General features: G+C 49.5%; 1 protein-coding gene across 1 annotated transcript in view; it reads right to left on the minus strand.

The window, feature by feature from the left end:
- The window catches only part of ADAMTSL2 (ADAMTS-like 2), a gene marked incomplete at its 3' end in the record, with an annotated part of 21642 nt that extends 5269 nt beyond the window's left edge, over positions 1 to 16373 (minus strand). Inside the window, exons 1-12 of the mRNA XM_009581113.1 lie at positions 16263 to 16373; positions 15035 to 15177; positions 14327 to 14402; positions 13822 to 13924; positions 11987 to 12132; positions 11761 to 11884; positions 10732 to 10812; positions 9569 to 9744; positions 8251 to 8593; positions 8061 to 8095; positions 7172 to 7608; positions 1827 to 1930 (exon numbers count right to left, since the gene is read on the minus strand). Of these exons, the coding sequence (XP_009579408.1) occupies positions 1827 to 1930; positions 7172 to 7608; positions 8061 to 8095; positions 8251 to 8593; positions 9569 to 9744; positions 10732 to 10812; positions 11761 to 11884; positions 11987 to 12132; positions 13822 to 13924; positions 14327 to 14402; positions 15035 to 15177; positions 16263 to 16373 (1879 nt within the window). The remainder of the gene's footprint in view (positions 1 to 1826; positions 1931 to 7171; positions 7609 to 8060; positions 8096 to 8250; positions 8594 to 9568; positions 9745 to 10731; positions 10813 to 11760; positions 11885 to 11986; positions 12133 to 13821; positions 13925 to 14326; positions 14403 to 15034; positions 15178 to 16262) is intronic.
- Between the last annotated feature and the right edge of the window lie 1333 nt (positions 16374 to 17706).

A 17706-nucleotide genomic window follows, 5' to 3' on the forward strand; every position in this document is an offset into this window, starting at 1 on the left:
GTTGTTGTTTTTTCTAAGCTGCATTTTCCAAAACTTCCTCCCGATGGAAAGCAGCAAGCCGGACTTTCTGGCCCACAGGGCGGATGCTGCCGGGAGGGGAGGACCGCAGCGGCCACCCAGCCAACACGGGCAGCGCCGGCTGAGTTTGGCCGGCTCCGAAGGCGGGCACGGCCACCCCTGCCAGGGCTTGCCCCCCAGATCAATATATGACTAAAACCTTTTTATAGGAAACGCTCGGGGCAACGAGTCTGCTCGGCAGCTCCCTCCGCCTCGCAACCATCAGCTCCCACCCTGCCGGGCTCGTGGGTGGAGGCGACAGAAAACGGTCCCCAACCCGCTCCATCCACCCACTCTCTCTATGTGCATTACACCCCGTTTGTGCCTGGGTGCCCCCCCACGCGCACCCAGCGCTCCGGGCCGAGGAAGGGCTCCCGGGGGCTTTGCAAGGAGGCACCTGCCCCCCTCGATCCCCCACCGAAAGCACAGGCAGCCGGTGTCGTCAGACCGAGACCTTTTCCCCCCGCAGCCTGCCGTGCCAGAATAAATGTTGTGAAGTCCATTCTGGGACCTGGCTGGGGACCAGGAGGCTGCTCTGGCTACAGGTAACAAGAATTGCAGCTCTCGGGAACATATGGTTTACATGAAACTAAAAAAAGATCTACAGCTCTTGACATGGTATTGCTTCTCTGCGATATGTCATTAAGAAAAGGCAATGAGAAAGGAGAAATTTAAGTAAAACCTCTCTCTGCTAGCTGCAAACCGGGGCAGAGCAACCTGGCCCCGGTCAAGGGGGAAATTTGTTCAGAGGGGATCAAAGTAGTTAAAAATGTCCCAGAACACGTGGCTGACGAGATCCCGGGGAAAGGGACGGCTTGCGAAGCTCCTGCTAAAAAAAAGCATGCGTCTGCTGGACAAGAGCAAATGCTTAAAAAATAAAATCCTTGCATTTGCTCTCTTAAGAGATGTCCCTTAGATTCCAATCTTCTCTCTCCCCCTTTTTCCCTTCTTTCTAATTCCAGAAGCACCGCAGGATCTGGATTATTTCAGGGACGGTGCCGTTGGGGAGCGGTGCGGGCGAGCGCACGACCCACACGCATGCTTCATCACAAGCGAGGGGCTCGCAGGGGCCAGGACCCCCTAACCAAGGAGTAAAGGAGGAGAGAGATCAGGTGGCTTGAAGCTTTTCAGGGGGCAAAAAGGGGGAATTTATGCAAAAAGAATACAGGCTCAGTTTTGATATCCCTGGCATCTACGTCACGGTTCCAGATTTACACCCTCACAGCCGAGATCAGGCTCCAGGGTAGAAGGAGTAGAAGAAACAAAACAAAATCAAAAAGCCAAATGCTATTTTGTTTCCTGCCAGAGCTGAACAATCTTCAAAATTTCACTCTGTGGGGAAGCAGCTGAGCTTTTCTGAACAGTCAAAAAGGGGAGGAAGGGAAAGGAGGAGGCAATATGCTGAGACTCAGCACAGGTTTGGGGATCCTGCCGAGCCCCAGCACATCCCCGCTGGGCTGGGAAGTGAAGGCGACGTTCAGAGCTCCCCGAGGGAGAGTGTTTAGCAGGATGATGGACACGCTGGGCACCAACGCCCGGTCCCCAACACACCCGCGAGGCCGGTGGGCTTTGCACGCCGTGCACCCCGACTCTTCTCCCCGTGTTTGCACCCGGGTGGAGCGGATTCGGGGTTGTGCTAAACCAGCTCCAGAGATCGCGAGATCCCCTACACATCACCAGGTCCTTCCCATCCCTAACAGACATAAAAGTGACTCACACACCAGGTGATTTCAGCGGTTGTGCAGAATTTGGCTGCTTCTTATAACTACCTGTGGTACATGTAGAGCTGCAGGGTTCATGGGAGGAAAGCTTCCACCTGTACATGTCAGCAGCACTCACACCTTGGCCCTTTCTTAACAACTTCAATCTGTTTCTAGCGATAAGCAAACAAAAAAAAAAAAAACAAACAAAAACAAAACAAAAAAAGGCATTTACAAGGCGAGCGGTGATAGGCCACGTCAGACACACACATCTGCCAGCAGGCTGCAGTTCGGTTGGGTTTGGGTTTGGGAGGGGATTTGCTTTGTTTGGCGGTTGGGTTTGGTTTTTCTGATTTTTTGGGGTTTGTTTCGTTTGTTTTAATCGGTTTGGTTTGTTTCACAACATACCTGTCCTGAGCCCCAAGTAGAATCCCCAGCCCGGTTAGAGGCAGAGCTTCCACTGTCTAGAAATAGAGAGAATGGGATAAAAATACCCACAAGTAGAAACAGTTCAGAATTTAACAAAGTTTGCATTTTCTGCTCAAATACACCTGGCCCTCGGCATACAGCAACTAAAGGTGCAGTATCTCCTCCCCTGCATCTCCAGGGCCGGGCACGCCAACTCGTGCTGCTCAACGCGGCAGAGCTTTCAGCTGCTCAAATCTCAGCAGCTCACTCCTTCCAAAAGCCTACACGTGGCACAGGAGTTTATAAGCTTGCTTCTCAAAGCACACTTTGCTTTTAAACACCAAGGCACGCCATTTGCCTACCCGCTGCTTCGGCCACTCTTATTTTGGTTTGGGTTTTTTTGGTTTATTTTAGATAGGTAATTTGCATCTCTCATATCCACGTTGTGCTCGAACACGTAATGCCATTGGGAAAGGAGTAACGGAGTCAGCCTGGTGTACGAAAAAGCATTTGTCAAAGCAAGACTAACAGTTTCTCCCAGTTCAGTGCATCCTACGTGCTGTAAGGTTGTAACACATCAGGGATACTGCACCTTTACAACAAAAGGCTTCAATTCTGTTCTCATACCTTTGTGCAAACCCTTGAAACGGCTACACTGAAATAGCGTACAAGGTTGTATCCTGACATCCAGTTGTCTCTGGCCTGGCGAGATATGCAGCTTGTATGATTTCTAGGCAGCAGAAGCTCTGAAATTGCCTTATTTAGTTGTTCCTAAGAAAAAGTTGAGGTCCAGTCTATCAAATCAACCTTTAAAAGGACACTGTTGAGAATCCAGCCGTTTCCTTTCGGACCCACCCTCCTTCCACCGCCAGCACTGAGCCTCCAGAAGGATTAAAAACAACAACAATCTCATTTTCCCTGTTGATTTTGCTCTGTCAGTTTGGCAAATGGTCGCTTCCTGCGTTTGAAATGGAACTGAAATGAATGTGACTATTTTTTGCGAAAAAATAACAACCCCGGCTCACTATAAATAGTGCTTTATCTTCCCATAACAGCTCTGCCTGGGGACCCGCATCAGCCCCTGATCCTGGCTGCCGTCGGTTTGCTGCCTGCTGTCACCCAGCCAGGAGAGGGCTCACAAGATGACAGTTTTCAGTAAGATCCATTAAAACATAGTCAACATCTGGATTCTGTACATTAATTTGCCTGGAGAACAGGGTATACCCTGCCCTCGGAGGCACCAAAAAACCACCATGTTACCCTGTGACCGAGACTCTTCTCCCTTGAAAGGAGAAAATAACCTTCAGAATAAACTTTATGCTACATCTGAGGACAGAAAAATCTTTCAATAGTGTCCATTTAATGTATGTGATCCTAAATAAAGAGCTGCTTCTATGCGTAATGAGGTCGCAGGGACAAAGTCTTTGCAGATAGATCAGACATTTGGTCATAGGGCAGCGTTTAGCTCTCTCACCATTTCAAGCAAAGACAAAACTGTCATTTTGTTCTCCTCTAAATGCAAACAGCAGCACATTGTCCTACAAAGCTGGTCGGTTTTTCCTCTTTTATTTTTTTCTTCTTTATTATGAGCTTTCTTATAAAGTCAAGTATTTTCTTCCCTGCCTGCACTTTGCTTCTGCTTTTCCAGCAAGCAGCTGCACCAAAAATTAGCACCTGTCCTTCACCCCCAGCTGAGGTCTGGGCTGCCCGTCTTCCCAAAACAGTCCCCGAAGCAGAAGAATAATCCTAACAAGTGCACACGAACACCACAGATCAATGTCCAGAGTCCCTGGGCTCACATTTCTGTGTTTTATTTCAGTTTTTATTTTTAAGCAAAGGGGGAAGCTCATGGTTCCTGTTGCAGGATCAGCCCTGGCTGCACACCGCAGCATGGGCATGGGATGAAGGACGAAGGGTGCCTTTCCCCTGGCATGCCGTGGAAAGACTTTAACTGCTCCCGGAGAGGAAAAGCAGCACCGCATCCCTACCACGGCACAAGAGGCACCCGCCCATTCCCGTGCCAGCGGGGCTTGCTCCCAGAAGAGGAAATATAACACGCCACGCTGGTGCAAGGTGCTCCTATAACTGGGTAACTCCAGCCACACTAAGAACTACAACGGTTTGGAAAGAAATAAAACGCCCCACCTCTAACCAACACTGTCCTGCGTGTACAGACTGGCTGGTTACAGTCTGCAAAGAGAGATCCTCCCCTGCTTGTTCGTTGACAGGGAATGATAATGAGCAAAAAGCCACCGTCCACCCCAAACTGAGCCTGGGAAGGTCTCGAGTCCAAGCTCCTCCCCAGAACTAGGTTGATCCCAATAAGAGACTGGGTCCCACAGGGCCTTGCACAGTCCGGTTTTGCCCGTCTCCCCGGATGGAGATCCCCCACCCTGCCCGTGCCCAGGCAAGAGGTTTTCCTTGTGCTCCACCGCCATTTCCCTCAGTGCAGCTTCTGGCTGTCCCCTCCACCGCCCTTCCTCCTGGGGGAACAACTCCAGTCCCCAATGCCCCAGCCCCCTGCCCGTGACACGCCAAACCCAAAACCGCATCCCGCCGTCAGTACGGGCTTCATCCTGCTGCGTTGGGTGCCAGCAGGAGCTTTAACCCTGGCCTCAGAGCTGGGGCTCCTCATCCATCATTCCCACCCAGGAGATACAGACTAGTGATTAGCGTTACAATTGCAACTGGGCTTGAAGTAATAAATAAAAAGTTGGGGGAAGGGCACAAGGAGGCTGGCCCGACCCAGTCCTTCTGCCCCAGTCCCTGGAAGCAAGGATGGCCCGTCCCTGCGGTGGTGGCAGAACAGCCGGACGCCGAGCCTGCACACACGCCTGTCTCTCCCTCCTCCACAAGTGCCCACACAGGCAGATGCTTTAATTATCGATGACATTATGGGACTGGGGTGGAGAGCAATGCCTCCATGCAGTGGGTGAAGCCTCTTGAAATGAGGTGCAGGTTGTTTTGTTGCCTTCCCCTCCCTCCTCTTTTTTTTTTTTTTTAAAAATAAAATGACATGCCTCCAAACAGCATGTTTCCTGCACCCCAGCTGCCTCCACCGGCCTTTCAGCTGCCCCCCCCAGCCAGGAGGAGCTGAGCATCTCTCAGTCCAGCCTACAGCCCCAGCTGTGCCTGGATGCAGCCTTCTGGCAAGTGCAAAACTTCAACTAAACATATTTCTTTGGATATTAACATTTAGATCTGAGAAGTTCGTATTTTATTCTAGAGTGGGGGGAGTAAGAACAACCAAGGGAAGAATGGGGGGGGAAAAAAAGGCAATGCTGGGTATCCTTCCTGAAGGGGTTTAAACCCCAGCCCTGTGTCTTCAACAGAGGGGCAGCCAGGGATAGCGCAAGGAGCTTTTTAGTACCACAAAAACCTGCACCGGAGCCACTGACAGTCTTTTGTGATCATCCTGTAACAGCCAAGTTAAAGCTCTGAAGTTTAAAGCATGTCCCTGTATTCCCAGGAGGTAGGAAAGCATTAGACCCCTTTAACAGCTACTGGGAGAGGTGTGGGTACAGGGTGCCAGGCAAGGCCACCCAGGGAGCGTGGAGGGGACCAGGCGAGCCCCAAGGGGCAGGGCCCTCGGCACGGTGAGGCAGGGGAGCTGACGGCGCTTGCCCTCAGGGTGCTAATGAAATGCCTGCTTTGGCAGCTGAAGGCAAAGTTTCCAAGCCAAGCCACGAGAAGAGACGATAGACTCAAGCCCTTGGCAATGTTTAAATGTTCTTATCATTAAGAAGTTTGTTGATACATTTGGCTGCATGGACATTTTCTTTACCATAAGTTGCTTTTGCATAAGCTAGCATAAGTTCTGGGTAAATACAGCTAACTATAACCAGAGAGCATCTGCTCAGTGCTTTACATCTTCCAAAGCTCAGCAGCATAACCCATGTTTTACTGGTGGTGAGGACTGGGAGACAGAAGAGTCAAAGCAGCAGAGCCAGGAGGAGACCCACAGGGGAGGCTTGGGTGCCATGGGCCCCCAACAAGCCGTGGGGGTGCACAGCAGGACCCAAATCCACAGCTGTGGGTCTGGGACCTGGATGACTCCCAAGGGCCTGATTTCAGCCCCAGCTGTCCACAGATTGCTTTAATTTGTGGCTGCTCCCCAGAGAGTCCCAGGGCACCCCAAAAGACCCTAGACACAGACTTGTGGACAAGCACTATCCTGAGACTCCCTTTCACCCAGCCCATCCTTGCCTGGATGAATTCTCCAGCTAAAGATAGATTAAGCCTTTTTTTACCTTCCCACTACATCTTATAACACTACGACTGCAAACCAGCCATTCAAGGAACCCTGAAGTGACGGCCCTATCAATCAGTGAGCTGCCACTGGAGAGCTTTGGATTTTCTTGTCAGAGCAGTGACTAATTTCACTGCTTCTGCATCCACCGAGGAAGCAAACCCAGGCTATCTCTGCAGGCCCTACAGAAGAGCTCCTGTTGTCCTGCTCTGCCTCTCAGCTGTAGTTAAGCAGGCAGGGCCATGCCCGGGAGCTGCTGGAAGCATCTTCCTGCCAACACAAGTGAGGAGGATCGTGGGTGGCCGTCAACAGAGTGGGTAAAAAGGGGCCAGGACCAACTTCTGCTGCATCAGAACTCAGAGGAAGGGGCCTGGGGAATCAGAGCAGGGCAGCAAGAGAAGACAAAAGGAAGAGGCTTCGTTATGGCCATGGCTCTGATAATGACCTATGACAGGCAGAGCACAATGCACAAGCTGATAACCATCAGCATGGACTTGCCAACATCCCCACTAAGGAGGGCAGTGAGTTTTCCTCTTGCTTAAATGCTCTCTTGACTTTCTGCTTCCAAACCTCTGGCCCTTCCTTCCAAATTAACCCCCAACAGAAAGCTTTCAGATACATCATCCTACCCCCACTTACCTTCTGACTTCCAAAGCAGATAGAAACCATACAATGGGGTCTGCATTGAGTACAGGGCTATTATGAGTCAAGAACAGCAACAAATAGGATTGACTATAGTTAAAGACATGTCTCCTACCTTGCTTTGTGGGTTCTGTTCCCTTGAGGGCTGGTCATGGTGACAGTGGCATTTGAAAACGGCGTCTCTGCAGATGTGTTGATGGCTTTGCTGTTGCTCAGCTCCATGTAGGTGCTATTAATGGTGTAGGTCACAACGCCATCAGTGTCCTCATAGTCAACATAGAGGCTGTCAATGTGTGACCCCACAGAGTTGATTGGGTCTCCCTGGGCAAAGATGCTGTTCATGGTCATGTTGAGCATCAACTCCTTGGATTCCGAGGTCTTGTCCAGCAGCTTGTCCGTGATGGCGTTCTCCGAAAGGAATTCCCTGGAGGTGAACCTGGGGTCGAAGTCTCTGTCGTCATGGTCTGTCTGGTAAGTAGACCTGGTTACGTTTGAATCTAGATTGGAGCCAACAGGGGGAAACAACAGTGACAACCACAAAATGCATTCAGGCTGGGAGGCGAAAGCAGCCCGGAGCAGCGGGAGCACGCCGGAGCCTGAGCAGCCACCCAGGAGGCTAGAGGCAGGAGTTGGGGTCTTGGGGAGGGGAAATCTCATGGGGTTGTACCCCTTTGGGAAGAGTGTGCAGTTCTGTGGGTCTCATCCTGCTATCGCATGGCCAGAGGAGAGCTCAACACCTGCCAGCACCGCCCCAAGCAATAGCAGAGGTCAGAAAGCAAGATGCCCTCCTGGCCCCAGAGCCCATGCAGCCATGCTGGGAAAGCACTCAAGGCAGTTTGGTGGTGGGATGGCCAAGGGACTGGAGTGGGAAGGAGGTTGCTGGGGGCTGGGCAGAGGTGGGAGGCGATGGAAGATGTTGTGACGGGGACCTCTGTGCACCCAGGGCTCCCTCCTGTCCTTGGCATGAGGCAAAGCACGGCAGGGCACCAGCGGGGAGACCTTACCCATGGCCACCCCCCCACCCGCCAGAAACCAGAACCTGAAGGGCAAAGAGGATTTATGAGCAGAGACGTTTTAAAGAACTTTCCAAGGTTTCCAAAAAACAAACCAGCAGAATCACCAGAGGTAGAAACAGAGCATTTCTCAACAAGAGCTCTGAGAAGCAGAACAGTGAGGCCCAAGTCTCCTCCTTACCTTGGGGTTGTTTGCCCTTCAGTTTTGGCTCACAGTCAATTGTTTCTGCTCTTTCATAGACCTCATTGGTTTCCTGACCTTTGCTCAAGTTTAAATCTTCCTCCGTGTCCTGCCTTCCAAACACCTGGTTCTCCAAGTCTATCCTTTCCCTGGAGATTTTCCCAAAATAGGTTGCATTGTGCTGGATAAAACCCAATGGCACGTCTCCATCAAACTCTCTGCTTTCTTCGCTATCTGACTCAGAGAAGGTGTAGTAGATGGGCTGCAGATTTTTTGAGTGTGGCTTCCTCAGGAGGGTGTATTCAAATGTGATGGATGGATTCTTGCCATTTTGATTCCAGACCTAGCAAACAAATTAAATTATTAGCGGATGCAGTGAGTATATGGCATGCAAAGCTTGTGATTCATCTTGGACTTGACAATTTGAGCATCTACTTTGCTATTTCCAATCTGCTTTCCATTGTATTGCCAACTTCTTACAACTGGAGCCCAGCACAATTTTCCAAGGGTTATTTGGCAGCACTGCCCTGGAGATTAGCCCCAGCTCAGGGACTGGGAGCCGCAGGTCACGCTCCCTCCTCTGCTGCTGAGCAACCAGAGACTTGGAAGAGCCGCTTCAGAAGTTACTGACCATCACTCGCAAACCCATTTTTTGTGGCTTTATGGCGAATGAGGAGCATGCACACACACCCCTTCAGCTACCACATCCCCACTGGGGATGGGGACTCACAGCTGACACACTACAACATCTTCTATTGTCCAATGCTTCAAAAGCACCCAAGCAGCCATCCCTTCCCCTTCCAGAGAAGCCCAGGGTTACATGAAAGATGGCAGGAGTTGGGCTCTGGCTGGCTGCCCAGAAGGAAAATTAAATGGCTTTTCTTCATACGCCTGGTTTTAGATAGTTTGCTTTCAAGAAAAGAGTTGGAGTTTAAGATTTGTGCACTTCTCTAAGCTATCTGGCCCAATTTCTTATTTTTACTTTTCCTGCCAGGTAATTTGAATAAAAATGCCAAGGAGTAAAAGAGAAATCTCCCCGCAGTGCCCAAGGCATCTTCTCCCTGCAGAGAGAGGTGTTACCAAGCCCATGTTCATTATTCACAGCCCTGCCTGCATCCGAGAGCACTGACGCGAATAAAATAGGTTCGTGCAAGGAACTGGGCACAGTCACTGCTCCCACTGCCCTCCTCAACCTGCCCAGGAAAGCTGGGAAACCACGGCAGGACTCTGCTCCCACACCCACCCCTTCCTCGATCCAACACAGATTTTCCCTTCCCCGTCACCCCCAGCCTCGCAAACTTGAAAAGTCAAAGCACACCATTATATTCAACCCTTGATTTGTCGGTCCTTGCGCAACAATATACTCTATGCCGGTCTCATAAACATCCATGGGCCTGCGGTACTTGAACACCGTGCCTGCAATGTTGAAGTTCTTTGGACTGTCAACTTTGTAGTTCCCATTGAAGAAGTAGTACCCAGCTTCATCAGCCACAGCTTCAAACGAGAGAGAGGAAAATCAGTGCCATCACATGTAAGAACAGAGATATGCAATATTGCCACTTGTTCATTCAGGGGATGAAATCATTAGAGTGTCAGTCATAAAACAAGTTTCTCCTACGTTACAACGCCTTTGTCACCTATTTCCAACGTGTATCATGCGAGTACGTGCCCAGAATTCTGGGCCATGCCTCCCTCTACATTGCAAGCTCCTGGGTACGTGGCTTACACTAGTCCATGGCTCCTCTCACCCTTTTGGCACTAGCACAGCATGAATATTTAACAACCACAGCTCTGCAGACAATAAGCGGGCTGTCAGATGGCCAACAGCAGGAGCCGCCTCCTTGGGAGCACTGAGCTGGTGCCACCTGACCCAGCAGTGGCCCAAGTCATCCAGAACTAGCCCAGGAACGGCACTAAATCAAGCCTTTTTCATTCAAGCCTTCCTGCACACAGCCACGAGCCTCTGAGGCAGCCGAGTATGATGGTAGCAAATGTGCTTCTCTTGGGCAAGTCCAGATTTTTTCCACACTCCTCCTGAGCAGCTCTGCCAATCTCCATCGTGAGATGGGTGGTGTGGCCACCAACGCTTCAGCGAGGCAACACTTAGGTCACATCTCCTCGGTGCTGTTGTCCTGTGGCCACTGCACGTTCCCCAAGCGGGAGAAGAACAAGGGGATCACAAGAGAGGTGAAGTCACTTGGCTATCTGTGATCCGGCACCACTGTTTGTCATACCACACTGAAGTAACAATAATATTGACCAACAGTTTCTGCATTAAAGCAATCAAAGTGTTGATATATACAGCCCAGGTGCTCAGACTGTAGAGAGAGAAATGCACTGGCTTAGACAACGCCGTTGTGATTTACATTGACTATGGATTTAGCTCATGTCTGCAATAAAACTACATTCAGCTTTGCATTGGAAAAAGCATTAGCTAGTATAGGCATGCATTCTAGGGAAGTACCAAGAGGTTATACACACCCAGAACATCTGCAGATTTTTTCCGTTCTACTATCTGGATATCCCTTGCTCCAGCATGAATGTGCGTTACCAGAGAATAGCCTATGGGAAACTACAGATTAATGAAAGGAACTTTGTAACAGATAATCTGAACAAAACATCAGTAGTCAATACTGCAATATATCAAGCAAACTGGCCTTGATCCAAAATTATTTTTAAGGAGTTATGGATTTAAAGAAAAAAAATAATACTGTTGATAACTGTTAGGCTGCAATCAGGACCTTATTGATAATAGATAAGAAAAATGTGCGAACTATGCATCCCGGTTTATGGTGGAAAAACACAGCCAAGGGGGGGAAAAGATGCAATCTTACATGCACAAATATCACGTTTATCTGAAGTGGTGTAAGAAAAGATATCTGAAGACTGCTCTGTCAGCTAGAGCAGCTGTCTTGTGGTTCAGTATTGAACCCTGTGCTAGCCAGTCTTCCCAAAACCCCAGCAAGAGATTACAACTTGTTTCTCCTCCAACTCCCCTTTGCTTAGCACTAGGTAAGTGATGGGACAAGTCCTCCTAAGGCCACTGAAGTTCCTGCAGCTTGCTCCATCTTAAACCGATCCTCAGAGAGCATTAATCATTATTCCTGAGTTAGATTGCTATATTTAGGACAAGTGGGTTCTGTTGCTTTACATCATACTCGTTTTGGAAATCCTGGTCTTCCAAAATATCCTCGCTTCCTGTTATTACAAATCACTTATTTCTAGTCTTACTGGGTCATGAGAAAGAAGACTAAAATAGACGCCAGCCTCTTGCATAACACTCTTGCACCATTCAGCGTCAGAGACCTCAGGCTTCTGACAAGCGCCATGCAAAGTTACTGATTTTCTTTAAAGGCGGCTTTCCCTGCCCAAATTTACAAGCGGCATTAACACACATAGAACACGTGGGGAAAAACTGAAGCAGAGCTGAAAGCAATTTACCAAGAAATAAGTACATTTAAAAAATAGCCCTCTGGTACAAATAAAGCAAAAGGTCCCCAAAAGCCTTACCAAGATGGGAATTTCCTTTCCGGTAACTGCCGGTCACGTGAGTGCAGCTGCTCCCATCTCCTTGGCAAACTCCACATTTATCCAAGGTGTGGGTGGAAAAGAGAATGCCATCGCATCCAATTGGCTAAAAAATCCACAAATAGAGTATTGAGGGTCAGGCAAATGTCGCACCCATTGTAATTGTCTGAATGCTACTAACAATATTTTTGCTATAATGTTTAACAACCTCACATTTTCCAGACACGCAAACCCCTCGGAAATCAGTGTATTTGCAGGATGTTCCATCCCGAGCCTGAACCATTAACTGTCTCTGACCATCCACAGTGGTGCAATGGAGGTCACAGGGCTTGCTAGAAATGTGAACATAGTCATCTAAGGGGAAAGGATATAAAGATATATTCAAAACAGCAGAAACAATAACTTTCATCCTACCAATGTCAATGAATCTCTGCCAAGCTAAACAACAGCAGCAACAGCACAATTGCACAGCAGCCAGCAGTTCAGAAGCTACCATCTCTTGTGTTTCAGGCCGGACAGGAGATTGCACTTCTGACAGCGTGACAGCCCACTGCTGCAAACCTTTGCACAGGCAGGCAGTCCCCTCTGCTGCCAGGACCAGATGTGCCCAGTGATGCTAGCGGAATCGCCAACATCAGCGCAGGGGAGGCACGGAAGCAGTAACAGCCGCTGTTCTGTGCAAGGACTTGCAGTAGTGATATATGTACACATTACACAAAAACATATGCATATTCACATATCTGCTTCTAATACATGAGTTAAATTAACATAGATATATTGTTATAGATACATATACAAGTAAGACTATATTCAAAACCATAGCAGCTTAAAACATAAGAACTTTTCTATAAACATTCACCCAAGTTAGACTTAATTTGCCCTTTGCTTTCTGCAAGCGGCTGGCTGGCTGCATCCACTGGCACAGTAGTCCCACGTTTTATAATATCCACAGGAAGCAAATGACAAATTCTTATTTGCATCAGAAACCCAATGCTAAGTGTTGAACTCCGCCAACTAGTGAGCGGTCGTATACCCACTGGCCTGCGTCCCCAAGCAAAACAGCATCAATGTCAAAACATTATTCTGCAAATCCCCCAGGAGCCACGTGAACGCCTGCTAAGAAACAAAACAATTCACTGTAACTATTCTGGTGAATCATCTCAAAGAGCAAATATGTTTAAAGAAATTGTCACCTTGCCATAGGGAAGGGACAAAAGCAGCCAAGCAGCTAGAGCTAACCAGCCTGCCACGGGCCAAGTTCTACCACGCTGACCCTGCCAAGAAGGCTGGCGAGACAGGGGCTTGTTTCACAATAAAGGAGGCAACAAGTAATTTCATGAAGTTGTTCTTAGGTATGGACAGAGATCCCTACAATAAGGCAGTTGCATTAGATCCTGTCTCTATTTTTAGACACCCAAATGGCACCGTGAACCTGAAGAACCAGCGCTCGGGAGCCTCCTCCTCAGGAGAAGGGTCCTGGCTTCCCAATAGCTCTAAAAATTGGCCACAATTTTTGTTTAATGCTTGATTTTGATGGGAGTTAGGGGCCTAAAAATAAAATCTGTCTCTGACTCCTAAGTTATTTCTGCAGTTCCGCGTCGCTCACCCTGAATGACCAAACTGACTGACTGCATCTCGGTGACATTTGACAGAGCACATGAGGGGTATGGGAGTGAGCAAATGTCACTGAAATGCAACGCGGCCAGTAACGGCCCCGGTTCAAAGGACACTTGTTCAGGTGAGCCCGACTCTCCCTGCCAGCCCAGTCCATCACCCCATGCTCTCGCATCCTCCTCCAGCCTTTCGGCTCTCTGCTCCTTGGGAACTGTGACCAACACAGGCTACAGCCGTAAATTCATGTTATTTTACTTTAAGCCACCCTGCAGCTGCAAAACGCGCCTTTGAACTTGGGAGACAGCTGATTGTGTCTCTGAAAAATCACTTTAAGACAGCAGAGGAGGAGCCTTCCCACAGGCTATAGCATCATAACTATCAAAATATTTTGGCTAAGCATTATGAAACACACAAAGAATGTCTTGTTACCAGGATATAAAGGTTTCCATTGATACGTTCTGCCGTTATACACATGGGAGTTAAATGATGAACACTGCTCCTCTCGAAAGCTCCTTCCGTTCGCAGGGCACTCCTAGAATGGGATACATTAATATCCTGATGAAAACAAAACGCAGGAAAGGTTTCTGGCACATCTTGACCGGCTGCAAGGAGCATTTCCATCGCCTGCCCCATCCAGAGCCACATCCTCCTCCTCCCACTGCAGGGACAGCCAGGGGAACCCCCCCAGGAGATGGTGCAAGAACCACCCGCTGGTTTTATGGCCCCCAGCGCAGGCAAAAGGCCTAAAGCCCCGACACAACCGTGATGGGCACCAAAGAAGGGAACTCCAGTTACTTGGAGGGGCAAAGGGGTGACAGCTACAGAACAAATGGTGTCCCCTCTCCGAGGGGCCCAGAAATGCCATCGCACAAAGCAAGCATGACTTTCCACATCTTGTATCGAGTGTTCCTGATGAGAAAAAGGATATCCTTACTTGTACTTTGCAGAGCTGGTATCTTTTGGATGTTCCAGTGCAAGTTTTATTAGCCAGCCCACTCACTGACTTTCTTCTGAATAAAGAAATGATGGTTAGACAGGGGTCAGAAACCCTTCTTCTCCCTTTTTTAAATATATTTGTCTTCTGCTTCTGCAAGATCAGTCTCCATGTAGTGGAGCCACACAGAGATCTATCACGGTCTCACTGGAGTTGATAGCAAAGGTCTCTCTGGCTTTGTTACCTGCAGCATCAACTATTCTTATTACAGCATCCTAGGAGGTATCATGGGGACAAGGGCCTGGGGACAAGGTTTGCAAGGTGCCTTCTGGCAACCACACAGCCCGGAGAGGGCAGAGCCATGCACAGAGCAGCCGTGATCAGCGGGTGCCCAACCAGCCCCACACCACAGTGTCCTCGCTGCTGTGCCCAGAAGTTTGAGAATGGGCTTACGCTATCTGCGCTAATGCCTGCGGGAGAAACTTCAGGGCCAGCGCAGGAATAGCTTGGCTGGTCCTCCTGGCAGGGATGCCCAGGGCGCAGCATCCTCACGGCAGCATGCTCAAGGACATACTTACCTTCTGCACAAGCAGGGTTTGCCAGACAACACTTTTTCACCAGTGCTTATCTACTGACCGATGACCTCCTGGATCAAGTCTATCTCCAGCAAGCTGGAGTTCCCCACACCCTGGCAGGCGGGCGCCGTACCTCTGCCGCAGGCAGTGCCTCTCCTGGGACTTGACGCCTCCGCCGCAGGTCCTGGTGCACGCCGTCCACTTGGTCCACTCGCCCCACCAGTACGCAGTGACGTCTGCCCCTTCCTCCAGGCTGTTGGAGGTCTGTGTCAGGTCCTGCTTGAAGCACCAGGCAGGTGTTGGGGGGAGAAGCAGCAGTCAGCATCCGCACTGCAGAGCTGGCGGGGGTGGGCTGAGGGCATCCCCCACCCAGCCTGCCCTGAGCGAACAGGGCATTGCCTTCTCCATTGGAGGTCAAGTCTGAGATTTCCATCGTGCAAGAAACCCTGCATTTTTCCAATTGTGTTTTCATTACAAATTGGAATGAAATGGCAATATTTGGGATTCCTCAGGAAAGGAAATGTTCATTGTTTCACTCAGTTAGCAAAACCAAGCTCCCAAACAACCCTAAACCCTTCAAGTCTTTTGGTGCTCTCTGACTCTTGCTCCACAGTGAATTCAGGGAGCTGAAGAGCCAGTTGCAGCCAGAAGCTTCACTGAAAGCCGAAGCAAACCCTTGCAAACCCGCTCTGCAGCAGGAGAGCATGCCAGTGGATGCTAGCAGGCTGGAGGAACCCATGTGCTCTCTTTGCAAGTACGGGTTTGTGACTTCAGGAGGGTCCTTGACGCCCCACCTCCCACTCCGCAGCCGCCTCAGGCAGCAGTGTGACCATGCATCAGAGGGCAAAGGAGCTGCTCCACCAGCAGTGTCACCACCACATGCCTGCGCTCAGGACGGCGTTCGCATCCCTTCACAAGGGGCACAGAACCTCCTGGGGGGGTCCCAGCACCTCCTGGGGGGGTCCCAGCTATTGCTCATTGCAGGGGGAGGGATGTATTTTTCTATCCAGAATCACCTGCCGGTTAGCGGCATTCTATTAATTCTGTGTTTACTTGGAAAGGGATAATAATATTCCATGCAAAGTAAACGAAAGCTCCAACTGCTGCAGGGACCCAGGAAGCGGTGTTCACCCAAGAGCAGGGCATGGCCTTGCAGAGCCCTGGAAGTGATCTGTGCGCACTCTTAGCCACAGAAGGTACAACTTAAGCCCAGACTAAAGAGCTAAGCCAAGTCATACATTCTCACGCTTGCTGGAGACCTGATGCATGCACAGACCATCCTGCAACTCCCAGGGGTTACCCATCCCAGACACTACAGCATTTTAAAGCCCGGAGACCCCCCAACAAGGTAACGTGCTTACCTGAGCTATCACAAAGGCAACGTTGCCCACAAGAAGAAGAGCCAGGGTGCCTTTCAGCTGGGATCGCACACTGATGGAGATGCTGCTCCACCTCCACTTAGGTATCTTCATCCTAGAAAGCAACCAAACACCACCCTAAGCAAAACTCCCATCCAGCCCCACCGTCGAGAGCAGGGGCTGCTTTGCAGCCTGGGTTACACAGCACATGTCTTCTTCAGCATTCCCGGTCAGCTAAGTGACACCAACCACCAGTGACTGCAAGGACTTGATCCTGAAGTTATATTTAATTAGTGGAAGCATTAACACGGTACAGGTTCACATCCCATCTCGGTTGCTATCTTCCAAACCACAACTTTGCACTGGTTCCCAGTGGCTGCACCTGATACCACCAGTGCGAGCTGAGGCTCCGAGCCTGTCTTGGAAGAGAGCGTGGCTTACACCGAAGCAAGCTTTGCACAAGAGGCAGCGAGTAACAAGAGTGTCTCTGGATCTACAAAAGCAGTGCATTTAAATATTCCCATTTACAGAATTGTTCCTAGAAGAATGAGATAAAAGGCTTCATAAACAAAAAAAATGCAATTAACAGCCATTATTTTTCCTTTTTTCATTTGTTCCATTTTTAATTCCCACTGATTCCCAGGGAAGAAGCCTGTTCTTATGGAAAAGAAACCACCCACAATTAAAGAGCAGAAATGAAGTATCCCAAGTGTCAGCCTTTCATCTCTTTCTCCATCTGCTTCATGAAAGAGAGTAACCCAGAATGGCATTTTCTTAAGTAAAACCCAGCTCAAAACCACAATACATTTTATTGTGAACCTCACTGCAAGAGCCAGAAAGGAGCAGGTTTCAGGAAATCATGCTTCCAGGCAATCAAAGCAGCTCATGTCTGTAAGAAAAAGAAAAAAATATTCTCCCCTAAGCTAACTTCCCTTGAAGAGTAACTAGACAGTATCTTTGGGAGGTAGGGAGGCGGGAGAGGTGCTGCTCCTGGGGAGAGGGGGCAGGACTGCAGACCTGCAACATAAAGAGCTTCTTTCCTACCCCTTTTTCTTCTTGCAAGGGCTTTTGTAGCAGTTTTGCAAATGCAGAATTGCCGGCAGTGCTGGCACGGCTTTGGGATCTGGCTTAGAGAAATTACCGGAGGGCTTCCAGGTCCCCAACTCTGCTTTGCGATCGCCCCAGGATAGAGGTCCAGCATGCAAAAGACACTTTCCAAGAGGCAGATCCATTGATTAATGGAAGCCCAGAGTGCTTGGCTGGGGATCCCGGGGACAGGTGGCTGAGACTTGCCTTACACTTGGTTTTCATTAAGGCTTCCAGACACTTCTGACTCAAAGCCAATAACAGAGCTCGCTCAGAGTTTATCCTAGAGTCGGTCAGAGCTGCATGTTTAAATAGAAGAACAATTAAAGAAGGGGGGGAGGGATGTCGCCGACAAGCATCG

Source organism: Fulmarus glacialis, unplaced genomic scaffold, assembly GCF_000690835.1.
Source record: "Fulmarus glacialis isolate BGI_N327 unplaced genomic scaffold, ASM69083v1 scaffold16537, whole genome shotgun sequence".
NCBI classification, from domain to species: Eukaryota; Metazoa; Chordata; class Aves; order Procellariiformes; family Procellariidae; genus Fulmarus; species Fulmarus glacialis.